The sequence below is a fragment of the Mercenaria mercenaria genome, chromosome 15, assembly GCF_021730395.1.
Source record: "Mercenaria mercenaria strain notata chromosome 15, MADL_Memer_1, whole genome shotgun sequence".
Classification (NCBI taxonomy): domain Eukaryota; kingdom Metazoa; phylum Mollusca; class Bivalvia; order Venerida; family Veneridae; genus Mercenaria; species Mercenaria mercenaria.
The window spans coordinates 11,491,588-11,515,207 of record NC_069375.1 but is presented as its reverse complement, the minus strand read 5'-3'; the positions used below and the strand labels follow the sequence as shown (position 1 = coordinate 11,515,207).

The following is a 23,620-nucleotide window of genomic DNA, read 5'->3' as shown; positions in this document are numbered from 1 at the left end:
GGGTTAGGGGTATATAACAGGATGGGGTATTCGGGGAAAGTGGTAGAAAGCAAAATAGAATATTTAACAGGGGAAGCTACGTTCCTAAAACGCAGCCTCCGTACACCCTAAGACTAAATTCAGTAAATGTTTAAAAAGGCACTTAAATCTGAGTATACATTAATTTGTAATTAATTTGATAATATATTACTAGTACTTAGTTTTACTCATTAGGGCACAAATCTATTTATTTGATATAGCCGGACATCACCAATAGTAATTACTATGGTATGGGTGTTGAACAAACATGGGCAGAAGGGTTTACCGGAGAATGGAGTCACAATTGCAATTATGGATGGAGGAATAGATATACATTTACTGGATTTAGAGAGAAACATTGTAAGTTTTCCTTTCTTATTTTCTTAAATCTTAAATTTTCTAGTTTGTATCACTTTTATCTTAATGACGCACGTTGAAATATGTCACTAATGAAGTTATAAAGTATTGTATATGATAGGTTCAATTTTGATACTTCAAACAGGACATAGCATCATGCACCCCCTTCTTACTTTTCAGAATACAGAATTGAGTTATAATTTTGTCCAAGACAATAAGAATGTGACTGCTGAGCATTTTAACGATGAACGGCCGGACACATTACACGTAACAGAGTAAGTCCTATACAGGCGACTTGAAAATGCTTATTCTATTGCAAGTGTAGGTTAATTATGTCATTCTAAAATGTTTATATTTTATGCATTAGGATGAATTACTTAGATACAAAAGAAAATTAAATAACATCACTGAAAAATATCAAATATATTTTTACTGTACTTCGGTTGCGACCGCTTTGAATAATTTCCCTTTTGGATGCCTCAAACATTGTCATTCATTTAGTAATTTTAGTGTACAGACCAAATCTTTATTGAACAGAACAATGGAAAAGCACAGTCGCCCAACACGACATAAATGAAAATGTTGCAGGCTCGGTTTGATTGAGCCTGTTCATAGACGGTAGGGGAAATGCAAGGTACCGTCAACAAGCGAATACCTCCTTAAATTTTAGCTCTCACCTCACTATGCACCATGTATTCAGAGAAAAAAAATAGTATGGTTTAGACCCACTAGTCAAATGGTCTGTTCTGCAAATCTTCTTCCACTGAATTTAAATAGTTGCGGGCAAATGCATGAGCAGCCCAGCAAAAACTGTCATTGAATAGTAAATCATCAAAACAGTATATTGTGTGGAAGGTAAACTAATGTTCCATATTCTCTATATGTGCACATGTCAGCAGTAGTCAATTCTCCTATGCTTTTTGATTCCAACTACTCTCTAAAAGAAACATTATTCACAACAGCAGTGCCATGTCATTACACGCTTATACAAAAAAGGCATTTTACCCTTACTATGAATAAAATAAATCCAGCATTGTTTTCCCTCAATTCGCATTTTTAGCTCACCTGTCACGAAGTCGGGCGTCGTGCGTAGTCCGTCAACAATTTCTCAAAAAATCTTCTTCTTGAAAACCACTGGGCAGAATTACACCAAACTTCACAGGAATGATTCTTGAGTAGCCCCCTTTTAAAATTGTTCAAAGAATTGAATTCCATGCAGAACTCTGGTTGCCATGGCAACCGAAAGGAAAAATTTTAAAATCTACTTCTCAAGTAGCATTGCCTAGTAGACCTCTACAAAATTTATTCAAATTATGACCCCTGGTGTCAAAATTGACCCCGCCCAAGGGGTCACTTGGTTTTACATAGGAAAATCTTCAAAAAATTTCTGAAAATAGACCAAAAGACGTAGAGCTTAGATATTTCAAATGTAGCATTGCCTAATAGACCTCTACAAAATTTATTCAAATCTTGACCCACAGGGTCAAATTCACCCGGCCCCAGAGTTTACTTGATTGTACATAGGAAAATATTCATAAATTTGCTAAAAATAAACCAGAAGGCCTAGATCTTAGATATTTGATATGTAACATTGCCTAGTAGACTTCTACAAACTTTGTTCAAGTCATGACCCCCGGGGTAAAATTGGCCCCGCCCCAGGGGTTAATTGATTGTACATCGGAAAATCTTCCAAGAAATTTCTAAAAATCATCAGTTTGACATTTGAAACATGTAGCTCATATTACTCAGGTGAGCGATCCAGGGTCATAATGATCCTCTTGTTTAATATTGCGGCCGTTTCAGTATAATGATAACTATTATATTAAACATACAGACTTTTGCTTTATGGAAAAAAATCGTGGCAAATATTTTTTTCGGATATATCTTTGGCACACTTTGTATTTAGTCACTTTTGCTTCCTGGGGCTTTTAGCGGTGAACATTAAATCGACAAAATAAAAGATTACCTTTTTTTTCTTTTTTTTGTATCGATAAAACATAAAATATAAAAGAAAATGTTTGTGTGCTTTTGTGTAATGTGCATTTTATCTCATCGAGTGAACTTCAGAAATTGCATTCTCACGAGTGTCTATTTTCGAAGCTCATTCGATGAAACAAAATTACATCTTTCACCGCAACAAGCAAATATATTCTATATCTATTTTTAGTTATACTGTCAATCCTTATTAAATTTCATATCAAACTATGAGAGAGTAATCGTCACCTACACTCGGTGTTATAATTCTAAAAATACTGGCTAACAGTTGGCAGGGGCGATGGAGGGTGCGGACGTCCTAACCCCAAGTGCCTGTGTCGAAAGGTAGAAAATAAAATCAAATAACAATCAAATAACTACAACGAGTAATGTTCAGATATGGTACAGGTTTAAAAGCCATACGATATAAAATATTTGAAAACCAATTAACATTGAGATAATTATGTTCTTTCTTTATAATTTGTAATTATATATATTTCAGTGGCATAATAGGTAGCTAAATTACACGTATCATATTTCAGAAGATCTTAGACAACATTCCTATCATATCAAGATCTCAATGTTAAACTTGGTTTTTAATGTCACTGAGGTATGTCAACAATCACACAATGTTTTTATGATTAAAATTATTAGTACCATGTCTACCCAATACTAATGTGAAATCCTTTGATAAATATATTAAAAATTACCTTTTCGGGTTCGCTATAACCTAGGTTATTTCCATGCATTTTGAACATTTGGAAACAGAAATTTGTTCCTTATATCCGATAATTCGGTATAACTATAAAGATAAACTTTCTTGTTTAGCTTCAGTAGTTGTTGAAAGTTCCCGTCTTGAATTGGTGTAGTGATTTATTTTCAGCCAAGCCCACGGCAGGTGTCATATTAACTTTCAAAACATCAAGTGTAGGCCGATACTTAGTATCAATTTAAGTCAATCTCCAAGAACTGAAAAATAGTCGGGATACCAGCCGCAACCGAAAATCAAACCCGGATCACTGACGTTGTAATTCAACCTGCAAACCACTTCGCCAATGACTTCCCCGATGTTGACTATAACCACACGAAATAACAACAGCATTTTTAAATGTTCCTAAATACCGCTTACTTGTTATAACCGTGTTCGTTATAGGTGAAGTTTTGTTTTGTTCTGTTCTGTTCATATTTACGTTTAAACTGGTTTGTAATCCACCTCGTTATGATATTGTCAGTTACTTGTAGACATAAATGTAATACTAGCACAGACTCCAGTTAACTGATTGTTACATAAATTGATTATTGTTAGATAATGGGCTAAAGACCGAGCAAAACAAATTACATAACTTTGTACAGTGAAATGTTGTTTTGATATAAATAAACAGTATTCGGCAAAATAATGGAAATCTTGTTCTAGAAAACGAAGAATGTGCTTTGTCAAATCTTTCTCCAGCCACATATACCCCACCCATCTCCAGTACCTAAGAGCTTGCTGTCATTAAAAGGTGTTGAAAAATAGACTCAACTGTTTGTTTTTATGCCCCCACTTTGGAGGGGGGGGGGCGGGGGGCATAAAGATTTGCTCTTGTCCGTCCGTCCTTCCGTCCTTCCGTCTGTCCGTCCGTCCGTCCTTCCGAAAATGTTGTGTCGCGCGTAGCTCTGAAAGTATTTGACGTAGAGTCACAAAACTTTACAGGAATGTTGGTCAGCATGTGTAGTTGTGCACCTGGGATTTCGCGTCCGGATTCATTCAGTCATGTAGAAGTTATGGCCCCTGACTTTGTAAAAATTGGTCATTTTAATGTTGTGTCGTGCCTAGCTCCAAAAATATATGACCTAGAGTCACAAAACTTTACAGGCATGTTGGTCAGCATATGTAGTTGTGCACATGGGGTTTCGCGTCCGGATTAATCCAGACATGTAGGAGTTATGGCTCCTGACTTAGTAAAATATTGGTCATTTTAATGTTGTGTCGCGCATAGCTCCAAAAGTATTTGACCTAGAATCACCAAAGTTTACAGGAATGTTGGTCAGCATGTGTAGTTGTACACCTGGGGTTTCGCGTCCGGATTCATTCAGTCTTGTAGCAGTTATGGCCCCTGACTTTGTAAAAAATGGTCATTTTAATGTTGTGTCGTGCCTAGCTCCAAAAGTATATGACCTAGAGTCACAAAACTTTACAGGCATGTTGGTCAGCATGTGTAGTTGTGCACCTGGGGTTTCGCGTCCGGATTCATCCAGTCATGTAGGAGTTATGGCCCCTGACTTAGTAAAAAATTGGTCATTTTAATGTTGTGTCGCGCATAGCCCCAAAAGTATTTGACCTAGAATCACCAAAGTTTACAGGAATGTTGGTCAGCATGTGTAGTTGTGCACCTGGGGTTTCGCATCCGGATTCATTCAGTATTGTAGGAGTTCTGGCCCCTGACTAATGTCATGTAGTGGGGGCATCTGTGTCCCATGGACACATTTCTAGTTCCTAATATACATGTTTGACATTTACGTTCCATTTAAACTATAAGAAAAATCATCACGATTCTCATCATTAAATTAATATTGAACTCAGAGGAAATTTTTGATGTTTTTAGATTTTGCGATATTGTGATTAGTCATTATTACTTCTATTAGTGTTTGAGTTTAACGAACCATTTTTTTGACAAAGCCTAAAAGCTATGACGGAAATGTCCCAAGATAATCTTACTGAGTATGTCTTTTTTAACTTAAAAACAACTTGAAATACTGAACGAGAATATATATCTATAATAGGCTTGTAAAATAGCCGATAGTTTCATTTACCTAGTCACTCAGTTGCGGACAGAAGGTTTGCATTTAATGTTTGGCACCGATTTCTTCTGTCTCTGTAGTCTTGTAAACAATAGATTTCTGAAATAATTATTATGGACAAATTTAGCGCCTTTTAAGATTTAAAGACCTCTTCAAAACCAGAAAGCCGATAGGTAATAATATATCGATATTTTCTCATGTATAACATGTAGTATTGGACTTGTTCAGTTGATTATTCGAGGCAAAAAACACATTTACCGAGACAGTTTTCATGCCCATTGAAATAATGACATAGTTTGTTTTCTCTTTTAAATTTAGCCACGGGAACAGAGTAGCCAGCGTACTTGCAGCTGTGAAGGGCAACAAATTATGTAGCGCAGGAATAGCATATGACGCTACCATTGCTGGTATGTATGTTACCTTATTGTATTAAGCACGTAATCATTTTTCGATATGTATAGTAAATAGACAAAAAGTGGCTACATAGCCATTACATGATCTCAAACCAAAAATGATTCAATAGCAGTACAATTCAGCACAGTTCAACATCAAATTAAGATAGGAATTTTGAGCCAATTTGCTTGCTATTAGCTCACCTGAGTTTTTGTGATCACTTGATGTCCGGCGTCTGTCTGTCGTCCGTCAACATGTGGCTTGAGTATGCGATAGAGGCTGTATTTTTCAACTGATCTTCATGAAAGTTTGTCAGAATGAAAACCTTGATAAAATCTAGGGCAACTTTGAAAATGGGTCACCTGAGGTCAAAAGCTAGGTCACTAGGTCAAATCAAAGAAAAAGCCTTGTGTATGTGATAGAGGCATTATTTTTCAACTGATCTTCATGAAATTTTGTCATAATGAAAACCCTAATAAAATCTAGTTCAAATTCGAAAATGGGTTATCTGGAGTCAAAAACTAGGTCACTAGATCAAATTAAAGAAAAAACGTTGTGTATGCGATAGAGGCTCTATTTTTCAATTGATCTTCATGAAGTTTGGTCAGAATGATTACCTTGATAAAATCTAGGCCATCTTCAAAAATGGGTCATATAGGCCTGCAAAAATGTCAAAAGGGTTTTATTTCCAATAGTGGGAACATGAAAAGTAAAAACAGTTTCCTTTTTCAGGAGTGGTTCACCAAATTTTTACATATATTTTAAACAAGAGCTGTCACTAATGGTGACAAATGTCCCCCGCAACGCCTTGACCTTTGACCTGGCGACCTTGACCTTTGACCTGGTGACGCCAAAGTCAGTAGGGGTCGTGTACTCAATAAGTACTATCAGCATGTGAAGTTTGAAGGTACTGGGTGCAGTGGTTCGCGAGTAAAGTGCCTTCATGCAAAAAGTTAACGTTGTGACGAACGAACGAACGGATGGACAGTTGAAAACTAATATGCCTCCCTTCGGGGGCATAAAAACTTATCTTTCAAGTTAACATTACTGACCTGTAACTGTTTAATAGTTTCTCCACCTTTACCGATAATGAGACCGACTTTGTTGCCCGGTATAGAGATTTCGATATTCCCTGAATTATCACCGTATCCTCCTCCTCCTCCCTGGTCAGACCCTTGTGCTCTCTGAATTATTTTGTTGATTTCTTCTTTTACTTTACTGCAAACAGGTCATGGAATATATATATAAGGCTTGCATCAACAAATAGCCTTCTACATTAATACAGGTACTCTTCCCTACCACTACCCAAAATGTTTTTTCATGTAAACAAGTCTTTCCAAAAGCCATATTAAATCCAAGCCTTGATAATATTTACAACTTTTTTTGTTTTGCTTTGCTGGTTTTTGAGTATCGTAAGTGCTCAGCTACGATAATATGTGGGAGGACATGGCAAAGACACATTTTTGTAACACATAGCCTTCTGTATGCCAGCCAGTTAAGTTTGGGACCAAAATGCTCTACCATACAGCATCTACTCTAAAATTTTCTTATTTGTCAGGGCTCAACAAATTCTTTGTAAGCAAGTCATTCCTTAGAACAAGCTGCCTAGAATTTCAACTCACTGAACTACAAATTGTACTCATCCTGCCATTCAACAAGGAAAAATAATTTAATCCACAGCATCTAATTCTAAGTCTGGTCAAAACATTACATACTGGAATCTATTTCTAGCAAAGTTATCATAATGCAACAGATCTAAGAGTTACAAATGACGAATCGACTGTTTCAATCGTTTTAATATATGACTTTGTTCAGCTTTTTCATTGGATTTATAGAATTTTGGCCAAAAATCGCACTCGTCCTACTAGACTATTGCAGCAACTTCCACTTGCCTGCAGCAGGTTTTTACTCCCATTTACAAGTGGACAAACGGATTTGTCAAGCCCTGTATGTCTCGTGTTACATGCAGCATATATACTATAACAATGTAAATGCACTTTTACAAACCTAATAGCTTGAGGGGATCCTGTTAATGTTGTAGATCTCTCGGGCATACCACCACTATCTGCAATAAAATAAATCTTTTTATATTGAAGTTTCCTAAATGATAATCCTCGCCAAAGTTTAAGTACTGCTTTGTTATTTTGTAACACTTAGAAAGGGCTTTAACAACTAAAGTTGAGAATTTAACAATAAAAAAAAACTTGCAAAGATGCAAAAAATGGTAACAACACAAAGCCAAGAAATCTTACACTACAATTTTGTACATCAGAGCACAACATTAAGGGTCAATTTAAGAGCAGCAGTGTGGGAATTACAAGTGTACTCTAAACCCCTGCATGACCAAAATAGACAGAAAAGTATGACAAACTTTATTGTACAGCAATGAATGCTGCACATATCTTTGATGTTATAAAACAAACGTACCATAGCCGTCACATTCTGAAATATCAAGGATATACATGTATAAACAAACACACACAAAAACATACTATGCCTTGCACTTAGCACTTATGAACTGAACTTAAACCACCCAGTAAACCAAGATAAAGTCAGTCTGATAAAGTCGGAGGTGGGGATAGGTGTTCACTAGTGATGGGCAAATCGGTATTAAAGATCTTCAAGCCAAATAATCAGCGCTGACTGAATAAGGTAACTGATGCAATTAATTGGACGTTATCACATCATATTTACAATTTGCTACACTCGTACAGAGTTTCTTTGTTCCTTGCTTTCCAATATATTTTGCACTCGGATGGCCACATATATATATATATCAAGTTACTTTTTTTTTTAAGATAGCCCCACAGAAGCCATTTTTCTTGCAGAAGGGTACTCCAAGTAGTTTTCAGTGGTACAATTACCAGGAACATAAATACCAGAAAGAAGGTGGTCAAATAAAACTACATTATCCAAGTAATTTATCTGTTGATGAAAGTGGTCGGTGATAGTTGCTTGAATGTCACATCAATGATTATCAGTAGGGGTGACTATTGAGGCCAATTTTGACTATTGCAATACTGTAGAAAAACTATTGGGATACTATTCTATTGCAGGTTACTATTGCGATACTATTGCAATAGTTATCGGCCACCATGTTTTATACAGTAAAACTACCAACTGGCATTATTACACAGTGTAAGACACGGCACTGTTTATAATTGCTGTTAATACACACTGAGATGTTTGTATAACTGAAATGGACAGAAATAAATCTAACATTAAATATTTTTTAACATTTTTTCTACTTCTTGCCTTCCTTGGCTTTGAAACAATAAGTAAATCAATAAACCTGTGCAAAGTATACTCAAACGAATCGGCCATTTTGTTGTGAATGTCAACTTGTTTAATAACCCAAAGCATCGAAAAAGATGAAAACTGACTGATCAGACCAAGATGTACCAGCACTAAATGAAGGGCCCTACCGAACAGTTTGCTATATCATACAAGTAGCCTACTTTCTCCATGTCCATAGTACTTTTTCTCATTTAAGATCAACAGGTTATTTAAATATATTTAATCATAGTTTCTAAGGAACTAAATTTATTAATTATCTCCTAGACTTCTCAGTCCTTTATGGTATTTTTTTTCCGTGAGGGTAATTATTGTAATGGAGACGTAACCATTTCTCAGAGGCGCAAATGAAAGCTGGCTCTGTTTCTTGGTTTATAAATTATTAATTATTTCTGTATTTACTAAAATTTCAAAACTATTGAAACTATCGCTTGTTGAAGGAACTATCGGCGATTGTTATTGGATCGTGACTTTTCTATCAATGCATATTATGGGACACTCAGTATCGCAATGCATCGATATTTCGATGTATCGTTACACCCCTAATTATCATATTGTCGCCGATTGTAGGCCCATCACTAGTGTTGACACACCAATATAGACCCTGGTGTTATTAATTTAGCATGCCCTAGAGAAAACCTATCAGTACCAAGCCTCGTTTTACTTAACAAATTCAAATATGACCTTGCTTATTGAACGGATTGTTTAGGACTGAAAATTCCCTGTAAATGTTACTGTCAAACTATGCTTTAGGTACTGCTTTTATTTTCTTTTAGTTTCATTCTTCAAAAATAAGTCTTTATTTTTTATTCACATTTTTGTAAAACTATTAATATCAACCCTACAGAAATTCAACAACACATGTCTTCATATGTAAGCACTGCACAAGGCACAGAATGGATAAAGGGCAATAACTAGTCCTGTCAAAAATCTAATAATCCTCACAAAGCTTCACCTTAAATTGACCCTTAACATGAATAAATCCTTAAAATGTAGCCAGTAATGTACATACAAATACATTTTTACCTTCATACAGATTTAGATATGACCTCACAATAAATTCAAAACAAAAACATAAAATTACATAATAATAATAATATTAATCACAGATATTTCAAAAATGAATTACTTCAATGAAATGAATTACTTCAGTATGACAGGACTTTATTCATCATGTTAAAACACAAGAAAACTTTAGTTTGCAACTTGTAGACTGTAAATGGCTTACCTGGTGCTATCTGTATTTTACAACTGGTTTCTGCCTGTAACCTTGTAATTTGTTCACCGCCTTTACCAATAACTGAAAAGAAGCAAAGTGTCACTTTTAATAACATTGTATTAAATGAAACAACACAATTCAAGACTAGTTTTTCTTCCTTAGATACAACAATATACATTAATTTTCCAAGATCTAGATGCATATTAAGGGGTTTCATACTTTAAACCATTTGTTGGCAACAACTTGATACATGTAACAACGTGTAGTTTTCCTTCCCCCATAAACCTGAACTTGTCCTTAAACTTAATCAAGACGTTTTCTTTTAAATCTTCAAATAAAGAACTAGCATACATTTGTAATTATTAATATTCTTCCTGTCCCAGTTCAGGAAGATAGCAGTCAAACTACATACACTAGGATGCTTTGTAAGCCATTTATGATTCAATGTGACCCAGTGCAGGAAATGAAGCGGTGAATATAATAACAAAAACAATGATAAAATATATTTACATCCAAACAGGTATACATGTATTTATAATAAAGATTACAAAGGAATGATAGTCACTATCTAAAGTATCTTGTTGTACTTTGTTACCCTTAGCAAAGCAACTACACACACTGTGTAATCATGATCGTTATGCAACTAATATTTACATCATCTTGTTGTCAAGTCTTCAAAACAAAACATTTTGAGAACTACTGTAACGATTATGTTGCAATAAGCACTCTCCTGGTTTGTTGCCTATATGGGAATGTTTCACTCGTCCTTGCCAGTTTTCAACTTCAAAATGCAAGCAGGCAAAAAAAGGGACTTTTACCCCTTAACATGACAGTCCAATGGGAATGAAACCCACAGAGGTCAGAGGCAAGTTATTTGTAGTCGGTGACCTTAGCAAGTCGGTCACGTTGAAACACCAACATAATCTCACTAAATCTTCCTGTCCCAGTTTAGCAAGATATCTAACTACACAAGCCAGAAATCTTTATCAAACTGTGTTTATTCTTGCACACTGCTAGACCTGAACAGTTCACAGAACTGCCAAGCCTCCGAGTATGCTCATTCATTTTATACTTTGACAATATCTAACACTAAATAAATTTATCTTTTAGCTTTCAATCACTTTCCCTAACTACACATGTAAAAGGATGGCAATGACATACAATTTTTCAGGATCTCTTACTACAAGAGCAAGAGATCCTTATCAAATTGTGTTTAACCTGATCAGTTTGAAGAACTCAAGTATGCTCCTATTCAACAGCAACATTTCTCTCGGATATTTGCAACATCCTAGCCGTAAACTAGGACTTCCATCTTAAGTAAAGCTTGCCTACTCTCAAAATGCAAGCATTTTGAACAAGAGTGCCATGGCCCTAGATCAATTGCCACGCCCACCCCCAAACTCCCCCTAGTCCGTTTGTTCGCTTATGATGACACAGTAAACAGTTTCCACTACACACATAATTATAGGAAAAGTGACCACGCCCTTTGGTGGCCATGTTTTTTGACAAATCAGAATAATCTGAAAAATCTTGGTAGAGGGTCACACAACGACCATTTGTGTGAAATTATTTTATAATCGGGCCAGCAGTTTCACACAAGATTTTTATTATGTTTCCACTAAATACATATAGGGAAAAGTAAACAAGCCCCCAGACGGTCATGTTTTTTGACAAATCCAAATAATCTAAACAATCCTGGTAGAGGGTCTCACACAACAATCATGCCAGCAGTTTCAAATGATTTCCTCTATAAACATCTAAGGAAAAGTGACCAAACTCCTTTACAGCCATGTGTTTTGATGAATCAGAATAATCTGAACAATTTTGGTGGGGAATCAGTAGACCATTTATGTGGAATCATTTCAAAATCTGTTTAGGGGTTTGGCTCTGGCAGTCCCTACTATTGTACAATCAAGCGGAACAGTTTGAACAATTCTGGAAGAAGACTACCCAAGGAACATCCAGGCAAAGTTTCATCAACTTCCACCACAGTTTCAGAGATTTTGTTTGTAGAAATGTGGATGGACTGATAGATGCTGGACAGATGCTAGATGTGAGTGATCACATAGCTCACCAAGACATGTAAAAGAATGGCAATGACATGCATTATCAACTCGATCCAAAATCTTTATTTACAAAAAAACTATTCTACTTACAAATGGAATAATGTAAATGGAATAAATTGTCCCAGTTTTGCAAGATATCTAACTACAAGAGCAAGAAATCTTTATCAAACTGTGTTTAATCTTGCACACTGCTAGACTTCAACACTTCACAGAACTGCCAAGCCTCCGAGTGTGCTCCTCAAATCGAAAAACGGGGGGGGGGGGGGGGTTTTTTTTTCAAAAACAAGGGGGATGCCATTCAGAGACATGCATGGTGTCCTATACACAAGCAAAACATGCTTTGTCTTATGATGTTTACTACAGGAACAGTTTGTCTCATGACTACACAAAATGTCAGCAAAAACCAACCAGGTATTTATGTATATAAAATTTCTATCAAATGGTTGAACAAAAATGCAAGTAGTTAGTATTTTTGAGCTGAACTTTTACTTGTAAAAATGATAAATGAAACATATTTTAAAGTTGAATTCTATCCGTGGCAGTACCAATACCCTTTTTGAAGAATCTGAAGATCACTTTGCATCATTCTCTTTAAACTTTAAAATTACTGCCTACTTTCTAGCAAACTTATCTATATGACATTTTGCAGAAGTAAAACTCAAACTCCAGCAAGTATTGCACAAAGTGTTACTACTTTTTTTTAAGGCCGATTATATTAGCGCAAAAAGACTTACTTAGTCCGACCATTCTATCGGGCACCTTGTACTCCTCGGTGATGACCATTCCGAGGTTCATTTGATCATTCTGTGGTTGCATCATCCCGCTGTTTGGTGAGGAGACCCCTAGTTGTTGATTTATTCTGGCTGCGGCCTGAGCTGCTGCTTGGGCTGCTTCAGTATTTCTATAATTAAAACATTTTAAACTCTGGTTATTTTACACAGTCTATACAGTCTACAAGTAGTAAACTTAGTAACTTCAAACACTACCATCTTTTTTTCTACTTGCTGGGACTTTTGCCTTCATACAGTGACCCACAAATAACACTGTAGTCCCCAATCACATGTGCTAGTAATCTTGCATCAGCTTCAGTTTCCTTCATCTTCCCCCCAAAATGCATAATTTATGAAAACTTTTCTCCCCAAAAATTTGAAAAATCCCTACACTGAACAGCTAAATATGTTTTCTTAAACCAAATGCTCCACATTTCTTTTACGAGCCATTTTACCTGATAATCCAAGTTTTTGGACCAAAGAGCCAAGTATAGTACACAAACAATTTTGCCTTAAACTGCCTTAGAAATAGTGTGACTGAATGCATACCTTGGTTGATTAAGTCCTGGATATCCACCTGCGGCTGAAAGTACAGTAAACACGCAAGTTACTACCCTGTTAAAACAATTATGTCATACGCATTGTAAGAAACATGTGTTACATTCAATCAATGGACTTGAGTGTTATCAATTCATGTACATTAAAATTCAGATAAACAAACTGATATGTATTTGCAATAAGCTTCATGGTAGATAAACATTTTAAACATGAAAAAACTGTAAGTCCTTTTCTTTTCCAATAGCGAGAAGGCTTGCACTGCAAAAAATCTAAGACCAAAAAGTTATCATTTTCATCAATCCAGAATACACAAAATCGAACAAGATATTTCTATATTTACAACAACATGACATATTTTCAAATCAGTGCAAGAATAGATTAAGCAGTGCTGGTAGTATTAAGCCTCAATTAAACCTTCTAACATTTCTTTTCCCTTACACGCACAGTAAATATACAACTACGGTGTCTGTTAAGGAACATTGACACTATCAAAGAGTCTAAACAAAGGATATCAGAAACAAGAAACTTGGGGGACTGAATATTAAAAAGAGAACTAAACATAAAACAGAGGAGAAAATTATAAATTGTCACATAAAAAACTACATACACAAGTGTATGCACCGATATGAAAATAGTACATATTATTGTAAATATATATATGTGACAAAAGCAATATTATACATTGTCAAACATGTACATCAAAATATGCATTACATTTTATCAAATAAATTATAATAGAATAAACAAAATTGGGATTTTTTCACTCCCAAATGCATGCATATACGTGTTAATGTGAATAATTAATGAAATTACAAATTTTCATCTAAAAAGCATGTTATTATTTTTGGAATATAGTGACAAACAGTACAACTACACGTTTAAAAATAAAATCTGGAGCTGGAAAAATCCCAATATATATATAAACAACATTATGAACGAAATAATGATGAAGGAAATCAATGACAATAAGTGGCCTGGTATAATTTTCTCCTCTGAAAAAGAGTATAGGATGACACATAGCTCTATCAAAAGCAGACTTATTTTATTCTTCATCAACTTGAATTGATACAAAAAGCTTCTGAAGGGTTGACCGCACAAATGCTGATGTAAAATGTTCGTAATGTTCTTTTAACTCACTTAAGCAGTTTACCACTTTCAGGCTCATTCCCTCCGCCCTCTCCCTTCCCACAACTGTCCATTTGTTTTGTCTGGTTTAATGCAGATTTTCCAACTTTGTTTAAGTTCCAATTGCGACAGTTAACCTTGGACTGCTTGTTTTTAGCAAGCAAGCAACTCTCAACTTCCCCAAATGAATCGGAAACTGAGGACAAAGAAATATTCCTGGAATGGGCAAGGTACTTCAGATTTTTCTTTACAATTAGTACAGGTTGAATCAGTATCAGGGACTTGGTATCTGCATGCAAGTGTTTTTTCTCAGAGTGAAAACTCTGGACCATATTCTCCTAAAAACTTTATTTGAATTTTCACTTCACGCTTGCAAGAACTTCCAGAAATATTTTCAGTTGTTTGGTTGTCTTTTGAACTTCAAAAAGAAAACACACAACCAATAACACCAACTATGCCTCCTTTCTGAAGACCACCAACGAAAAACCTATAAAATTCTGACTTTGTGAACAAACTGTATATATTGCACAAAGTCAAGTCACCCATATGACTTGTTTTTCTTACTAGAACCTCACACTAAGTTGCTGATAGTATGCACATCCATCTAGGCAATATGTTTTATCCCACTATAGACTGAACAAGAGCTGTCACTAATGGTGACAAATGCCCCCGACCCCGCAGCGCTTTGACCTTTGACCTGGTGACCCTAGTCAGTAGGGGTCGTGTACTCAATAAGTACTATCAGCATGTGAAGTTTGAAGGTCCTGGGTGCAGTGATCCGCGAGTAAAGTGCCTTCATGCAAAAATTTAACGTTGCCTTCATGCAAAAAGTTAACGTTGTGACGAACGGACTGACAGTTGAAAACTAATATGCCTCCCTTCGGGGGCATAAAAACTTGCAGTTTTCCTACATATTTTTAACGCTTGATGTAGAGACAACCGCTTAAACTTTAGCTACGACCTTACACCTGAATTGAATGGAACATAAAAGCTGACGCTAATACCTACAGTCTGAATGGGAACACAACCAACAAATCAAAATAAACATCATTCTGTTTAGTCAGGTTAATGTTTGCCCTGACGCAGTATGTCAAAAACTATTCATTTGAAAGTACGGGCAATATTTTAAAGTAATGTACATGTTTAAGTGGCTTACAAGAGCATTGTGCAAGTTAACATATACTTGCTACTTCAAACCCTCAGAAGCTTTTTGTTGGGTTAGTGTTTACATGAACAAAGACTCCCTTACACACTTCTTAAAATTCTTTTATTACATAATCAAATAAAAATATTGCCTTAAATAAAAAAAGAGTTAAATTCACTCAACTTGCACAATCTTAGCAAATGAAGCAAAACAAATGAAAACATTTGACGTGTTTTTCTAGCTTTCTAATAATGTACATGTAATTACTTGAAGAAACCAAACAAAACAGGATGCCAATCATTGTAACCAGACAAATAAACTTTTAAAATTTGTTCTAAACAGTTACCTAGGTTATTGACAATTATCAATCAAGAAAAATTCTAACAATTTGTCATATATTATAATCAATAAACTCATCCCTTGACCTAACAAGTGAAAATAACAATGAATGTTAATTGCGCAGCACGACCCCATAAAGGGATCCCAAAGTGTAGGTTATAGCATGTAAAACACATACGGTCCTGTAAGAAAGGGCTCCTCTTTGATTCTGGTTCGTCTGAAACAAAACATTTCAACACCTTGCTAACATACACATCATGCTAACAGACTCAGCATTTCAATTTAAACTTTAACAAACACTTTTAACAGGTTTAATATTCAAACTGTTAGTTCTCTGAAAATTACTGTCCTAAGCATTATAGTTAACTGTCAAAACTCAAAAGTACATCAATACTGCCAGAATTTCACCCATTTTTGGAACTTCTATATATTCACACGTTTTCAGTCATCCAAATAAAGATGTCAGATCTTTACAAAGATATTTGTTTTCCCTTAAAATATGAGTATGACATCTTGTTGATAATTATCTAACATTTCTTAGTATAACAATATTCACATTTAAAGAATTTCCTAACTTGGTGAAAAAAATCCTTCAGCTCCCCATACTATAAGTAAATGGGTCTGATAATGGGTCAGAGTGAAACATTCAAAAATCTTCGAAAGAAAAACACTGGCACACAGTTAGCACTAAATCTAAGCTGCAACTCACTGACGAATTAAAATGGGTAAAAATCTGGACTAGTTCAAATGATATTACTTACAATTAAAGATTACAAAAGATATTTAGCTGATCCAAAATATTGTAGAAAAGGAGAATATAAATTTTATGATTTGCAAACCTTTTCCTTCGCACTACAAACATTCTAGACTCTTTGAGAGGACTTATGACAAAACTTTACTGAGAAAATGTTTGTTTTTGAAGTTTTCTTACATTTACCAAAGTTTATTTCACCATATGATGAAACATAATTCTTACAGATCACACAGAAAGACTTTGCCAATGTTGAGCCTAAATATGCAAGAACTATGGTGAAATATTAACTTGAAGATTTACAACAGTATACAGTCTTGTATTTCTAACCCTGTACAGCAAGAAGAGCTTGAGTAAGTTCTCACTGTACTCTTACAGTCAATTAATTTAAATCCGATTCGGCAGGGCTTGACAAATTCTTTGAAAACAGTATGTTTACAGATTCTACTGCAAAATCTGAATTAGTCTTGCAATTCACGAAGAACAACCAGGAAAACACCCCTAAATAACAGTTTTTATTTTTTAACAATTTTATAAACTGCAACATGTATATAGGAATTCTGTTAAGGATTTTCAAGTCTTTATTACAGCCAACATTTACTTTCGGCAAGGTGCTATTACATTGTGCATGCCAGTTTTTCAAATAACAGTGCATTAAAATTTATTTTAAGACAGCATGAGCTGGAGTCTTGGTGCTTGACATTGTGATGTGACATCACATGATAAAAGTAGCCCGTCTCGGAATCATATGAAATACAACATATTAATGAATGCATAAAAAAAACACTTGTTTGCCAAGCCCTGGTAGTATCACTCTTCTATAGCACAGGTGTGGAAATCCCAATATTTTTTACGACAAATGAGACAAAAATCCACTTGCCCGCAGTCAAAATTCACTCGTCCAGATTTTCAAATGCCATGCCGAAAAATTGCCTGTGTGAAGTCAGTTGAAACTCTTTAAATGACCTGACTCGTTTTGAATCGTACTCGTGATCTCTCTGTGCTTTTGATTTTTGTCATTACCCGACTATCGGCAACCAACGTTCTGTCAACAAAGTTGTCCAAGTTTGCAAGAATTGTTTACATTTCCGGTTTCTATTCATAGAGTTAATGTGTGCAAAATCATGCGAGACCGAGACCAAGTGCCAATTAGAACGCGGAAAAAGATACTTAATTTAGACGTGAAAAAGATGCTAAATTTAGAAGTGTGTTTTTTCCAAAACTGCAGCAATCAAGAGGCCCTCTGTGGGTAAAACATGGATTTCATAGACAAGATTATTTTATCACCTCCATTAACTTTTAGCAACAGCGTTACTGAATTATTCTTGCTTTTTGCTCCCCATTTTATACCTGAAAATGTATGCTTGTCTGCTGACAAAAGGAACGAAAAACTGCACCTGTCTGTTGGCAAAAAGTCCCACATCGGACATAGGAATTCCACACCCTGTATATAGCCCAAATAATTGTACTCAGGAGTTGAATATCGTTAAATTTTTTGACTGGTCAACATCCCACATTGAATGTAAAATATCAGAAAGTAAAATCGATCTACCAAAGGTCTCATTATTTAGACTATCCTGTATAGGAATAGGATAATTTCCTCGATTTGAAATTTGAAATCAATTTACTTTTTAACAAGGTTACTAAGATAAAACAAAATTTCAAGGATCCTCTCAAAAAGTCTGTGATCTTTGCTCGAGCCATATGTGAGCACACTAAAGTACTCACCAAAATTGTTTGGATCAGCGTCTAATGGTCTTTTACCTGGTGTTACACCATCCCCTGCACCACCCTGGCCTGGTTGATTGATTTTAGCAGCGATCTGAAACAAAATGTTGGGATATCTTTCATTAGTAACAGTAAAGCAAAGTGTTAATTTATTTATTATAGTTATTTATTTTTGTCACAGTTGTCATGGAAAAGGTATTAAGTTACACTGACCAGTAGTTTTATAACTGGTTATGATCAAAATAAATTACTTCCGCAAGTGCAGATTTTTTTGGTCTTGGAAAATTCGGGAGCCAAGACTGGGATTTTTAAAGCCGATTTTGGGCCGAATTTCGGCACTATCCCAATTGCAGAAATGTGCTTATTTTCCCAATTTTGAGGTTTAAATTACCCAGAAATCTGCCAAAAAATAATTTTGCGGTAATCTTGATCAATTTTCAGGTTTCCGATTATTCGTTTTGACTCTTGTTCCTTATTTAGCGCTGTTCCTGTTTTAATCAAATAACCACTCAATTACCGATTCGATTAAATCTTGCGAACTGTCCTATGTTCCGTATACAAGACCCTGCGATCACATTTAATCAAGCTCGCCAATTTTCCCGGAAATGAAAATGTATCGAGTAATAAATAGTAAATATTATATTACACAAATAAAGTCATAAAAAGTATGCTGCTGACAACAAAAAGCTGTCAAGCTTCAGCTTTGTCAATTAAACAAGGGCTGAGAAACACAGGCCACTGCGATAAAGTCCCAGGATTCGGTAAGGTAAGCGAACGCCGATGACAAATTAAACACATCCTCGGACCAAGACTGGTTATAAAACATTGGATAAAACACTGTACACAAGTGAAGCTGGTACTGACCCACCAAAATCTGAAGGTTTTAGTAACTTTTACTGACCCTTCTTTGTCTTAAGAGTTTTTTTGTGACTTTCTTTGTGCAATTTAGTAGACACTTTCAAGAGACAAAAAACAACAGAAAAAATGACTTGTAAGTTGTATTTGTAATGTGACATACAATGCTGAATTAAATTTCATACAATGGTAAAACTTATTTTTAAAATTTCCCAATTTTCAGGTTTTACGCGCCATTTTTCCAAATTGAATTTGCCCCGGGCCCCATGTTTGAAACGGTAAAAAAATCCCTGCAAGAGCGTACCACGTTATACCAAATACTGCAGTATATCGAATAGTGTTATGAAGGATTTTGAGTGTAGCTGACGGCTCACCAACCAGTCTTTCTTCAGTAACAAGACCCTCTCCGACAGGGCTCAAACCTTCGACTTTCAACTTATCCATTAAGCCACCACAACAGTATATCATGTTTTAAAATCAAATCGCAATTCCATATATAATTCTATTAGGGCTGGATCAATATACCGGTATATCAATATGAACTGAATATTCATGATTACACTGATAAGCGTATCAACTTTCTTCCTATATCGATATATTCCGTATCTTCACGTAATGCCCCTTTTAACACAAAATAAAATTAATCTTCTTTATTTTTTTATCACTTTTCAATAAAATATTCAGAGAAATTAAAATAAGTGTATTTTTGTAACCTTGGGCTGCCATTATATCCCAAAAACAGTCAATGAGTACTTTCACTTTTGTTTTTGATAGCTAAGTTCAAAGACATCAGCCGATAAGCATGGCGTCTCATCAGACTCGTGTAAATCAAGCACGTGATTTAAGGAAATTCTGTTTTTCGTTGGCTTTTTATTTTCACTTGCGCACTGACTGGAAATTACTTGCTAAAACGAAATGAAATTCTGATGTCACGCCGGTAACTTTCCATTTCGGACGCACCTGCTATGTAATTTTAGTTGTGGGGAATTCGATTTACATGGATGTTGTTAGCGCACATGTTTAATTCAAGTCCAGAATAAACTGAAAGCAAAACAAACATAAAAGATCAGGTATACTAATAAAGGCCTTGCATACGTATTAAGTTCTCAGTCGAAATTTACAACTCTAAGCAGAAATATGTGCATTTTCCCGACATATAGCATCAAAATATAGACCGATACATCTACTGTGAAATCATTAATAGGAGCCCACAGAGTTTTAGGAGCCTACAGAGTTTCTCACGATCATGCCCAAAACAAACAATTATTTTGGACTTGTCATGTTGCAGCTTTGAAGAAGTTCCTACTAGCTGTTGTACTGAATCGCCAATACGTACTGGTACTGATGATAAACCCGAACAGAAAATTAGGTTTTTTACCTGTAACTTTTTTATTTCTGCAAATTGTAATCAATGGTCAGTATCAAAATCAAGCTTAACCTTTGCTGAAATAATTCAAATTTATATTTAGTAAGCAAACTCACACGAAGTGAGGCCCTGAAAGGGGTGTGTAAAAAGGGGACTGTATGAACGTTGACTGATGATAAATTCGAACACTTTGTCATTTACAAAATTTTCTTGGTATTATTATATTGAAACTTTCCCCAAAAAGCTGCAACAGTCATTCCTGATCAAGTAATGAAAAGTTACCAAATGTCAGGCCTTCATGTTTCGACAGTGAGCATGCGCAAAAAACACCCTCTTCCCCAGTAATTTTGGATAAATATTTTTTATACAAATTTATGTAAGTCATTTATTTATACAGAATATTTACCAATTTTATTTTTGTTTACACCAGTTGGTGTTGTAAGTGGAAACTATTAGATGGTGTGTTCAATTTTATAAATAACCGATTGCAAGCGAATATTTCCAAGATGGTCGACTTTATCATCTGTCCGGGTTTATCATCAGTACCAGTATCGTATATTGATCATTCTTTATTGCAATACATATCATATCGATTTTTTCTATTCAAACCACAGCCCTAATTGGCCTAAATTCAATGTTTTCATAAAAGTTTGCTTAAGCACTATAAATCATTCATGCTTAAAACAAGAGCTGTCTCCATAGGATGACACATGCCCCCGATGGCACCTTGAATGAATAGTTATGGCCGATGTTAGAGTTTAGGACCTTTGACCTACGGACCTGGGTCTTGCGCACGACACGTCGTCTTACTGTGGTACACATTCATGCCCAATAATTTTAAAATCCATGCATGAATGACAAAGATATGGACCGGACACGCCCATCAATGCACTATCATGAAATATGACCTTTAACGTCTAAGTGTGACCTTGACCTTTGAGCTACGGACCTGGGTCTTGCGCGCAACATGTCGTCTTACTGTGGAACACATTCATGCCAAGTTATTTGAAAATCCATCAATGGATGACAAAGATATGGACCGGACACGAATGCACTATCATGAAAAATGACCTTTAACGTTTTAAGTGTGACCTTGACCTTTGAGCTACGGACCTGGGTCTTGCGCGCGACACGTCGTCTTACTGTGGTACACATTCACGCCAAGTTATTTGAAAATCCATCCATGGATGACAAAGATATGGACTGGACACGAATGCACTATCATGAAAAATGACCTTTAACGTCTAAGTGTGACCTTGACCTTTGAGCTACGGACCTGAGTCTTGCGCGCGACACGTCGTCTTACTGTGGTACACATTCATGCCAAGTTATTTGAAAATCCATCCATGGATGACAAAGATATGGACCGGACACGAAAATTGCGGACAGACTGACAGACGATTCAAAAACTATATGCCTCCCTTTGGGGGCATAAAAAATCCCAAATAATTTGGATTTTGAAAATTTGATAAAACAAAGATTTATAATCTTCAATCTTTGAAATAAATTAATCCATTCAAAAAGGAGAGTTTTAAGTATTCTTTCATTTATTTTTGTTTCTGAAACTAATTTTAGTCTTTCGATCTCGAGAAATTTTGTCTTCCGAATGATGGACAATGTTTAGATAAAGAGAACATCTCCCAACCAAAGTCGACCTGTTCATACAAATTTTACAATAAAATTCGATCTCAAACATCAAGTCGAGTCAATTAACGATGCGCCAAAATAACAACGTGTATTTATTGATCAGAATTCTGCAAATTCAAAATGAATTAAATCTACTGTACGCCAAAGAATGCCACGAAAATATAACAACCACGAGGTGACGACCGCGTGCTTTCCGCCGACGAGTTAAATCAACTCAAATTGCTTAAGTTACGCCTCTACGTTTAAACAACTGTGTCAGTTTTGTAAATCAAACTTTCTAAAAGAAAATTAAATCAAATATACCTGTCTTGCACGGGCAACAGCGTCAGCAAAGGCAGCTTGTGGGTCCATTTGCCTCGATCCCTCACTTTTCTTACACAATGGCGGCGCCTCTTGCCCTAAAGATCGATTGTGGCCAACTCTGATTGGTCGAATATTATAGCGTCTCCGCAAACAGACAAAATAATAGAAACACGAGCTTGTTTCAATTAAATTTTGTTGCATTTACAAAATATTCGTTAAAAAATAAGACAGACTATTGGAACATCCATATAGAAGTATTTATCTTTTTTTTTTATTTCATTATTCAGTCCGTACTGGTTTGGATAAATCTCTGGTAACGTAACAATTCCGTACTTGCAGCTGAATATATGTCATAGTAATCACAAAGTATTACAGGTAGTTATCACAGGTATTATAACATTATAGGAAATGGAGCTAATTAATAAGTTTAGAGACATATATATGCACAGGATAATCCATTTAGGACGTTCTTGTGAAACTCAGCTTATTTCTTTTATCCAAAACATTAGTAAGTCTCATAACAACAACATCCAGACGCATATTATCATAATGGATTTTGCCAAAGCATTTGACAAGCTGCTACATAACCATCTATTGAATGAATTAAAATACTATGGAATATCTTGTAATGCTCTCAATTGGAGTTCGGATTTCTGGAGGATAGAACCCAGACAGTTGTCCTGGAAGGAGAACTGTCAAGGAAGGTGTCTGGAACCTCTGGTGTATCCCAGGGCACAGTTCTGGGTTCTATCTTCTTCTTGATCTACATCAATAATTTTGCTGACTATATAAAAAAAACACAGTACTTTAAGACTCTTTGCAGATGATAGCATAATTTATAGAGAAATTAAAACCTTAAATGACTCTAAACTTCTTAGGTCTGACTTGGAAGCTGCTAGTAAACGGGAACAGTATTGGTTGATGCATTTCCA

The 23,620-nt window shown here is 35.5% G+C and overlaps 2 protein-coding genes across 6 annotated transcripts; one reads left to right on the top strand and one right to left on the bottom strand.

Moving 5' to 3' along the window:
- The first annotated feature begins 244 nt into the window (after positions 1-244).
- Positions 245-5,651, top strand: LOC128548668 (neuroendocrine convertase 2-like). The gene is made up of 3 exons (XM_053524025.1): positions 245-378; positions 556-650; positions 5,449-5,651. Exons 1-3 carry the CDS (start codon positions 265-267, stop codon positions 5,561-5,563), a joined length of 324 nt encoding a protein of 107 aa, XP_053380000.1. The 5' UTR covers positions 245-264; the 3' UTR covers positions 5,564-5,651.
- Positions 5,652-6,503: 852 nt separating this feature from the next.
- LOC123522809 (far upstream element-binding protein 1-like) lies at positions 6,504-22,856 on the bottom strand. Of its 5 annotated transcripts, none has more exons than XM_053524546.1 (9): positions 22,689-22,856; positions 18,554-18,611; positions 16,217-16,255; positions 13,422-13,455; positions 12,837-13,003; positions 10,046-10,117; positions 7,951-7,965; positions 7,531-7,588; positions 6,504-6,741 (listed from the first exon to the last, which is right to left on the bottom strand). In XM_053524546.1, exons 1-9 carry the CDS (start codon positions 22,734-22,736, stop codon positions 6,519-6,521), a joined length of 714 nt encoding a protein of 237 aa, XP_053380521.1. In that variant the 5' UTR covers positions 22,737-22,856; the 3' UTR covers positions 6,504-6,518. The 5 variants fall into 5 exon arrangements, with proteins under 5 accessions (XP_053380521.1, XP_053380519.1, XP_053380520.1 ...); XM_053524544.1 differs by having other exon boundaries at positions 18,518-18,611; positions 22,689-22,848; XM_053524545.1 differs by lacking the exon at positions 7,951-7,965 and having other exon boundaries at positions 18,518-18,611; positions 22,689-22,851.
- Positions 22,857-23,620: the final 764 nt, after the last annotated feature.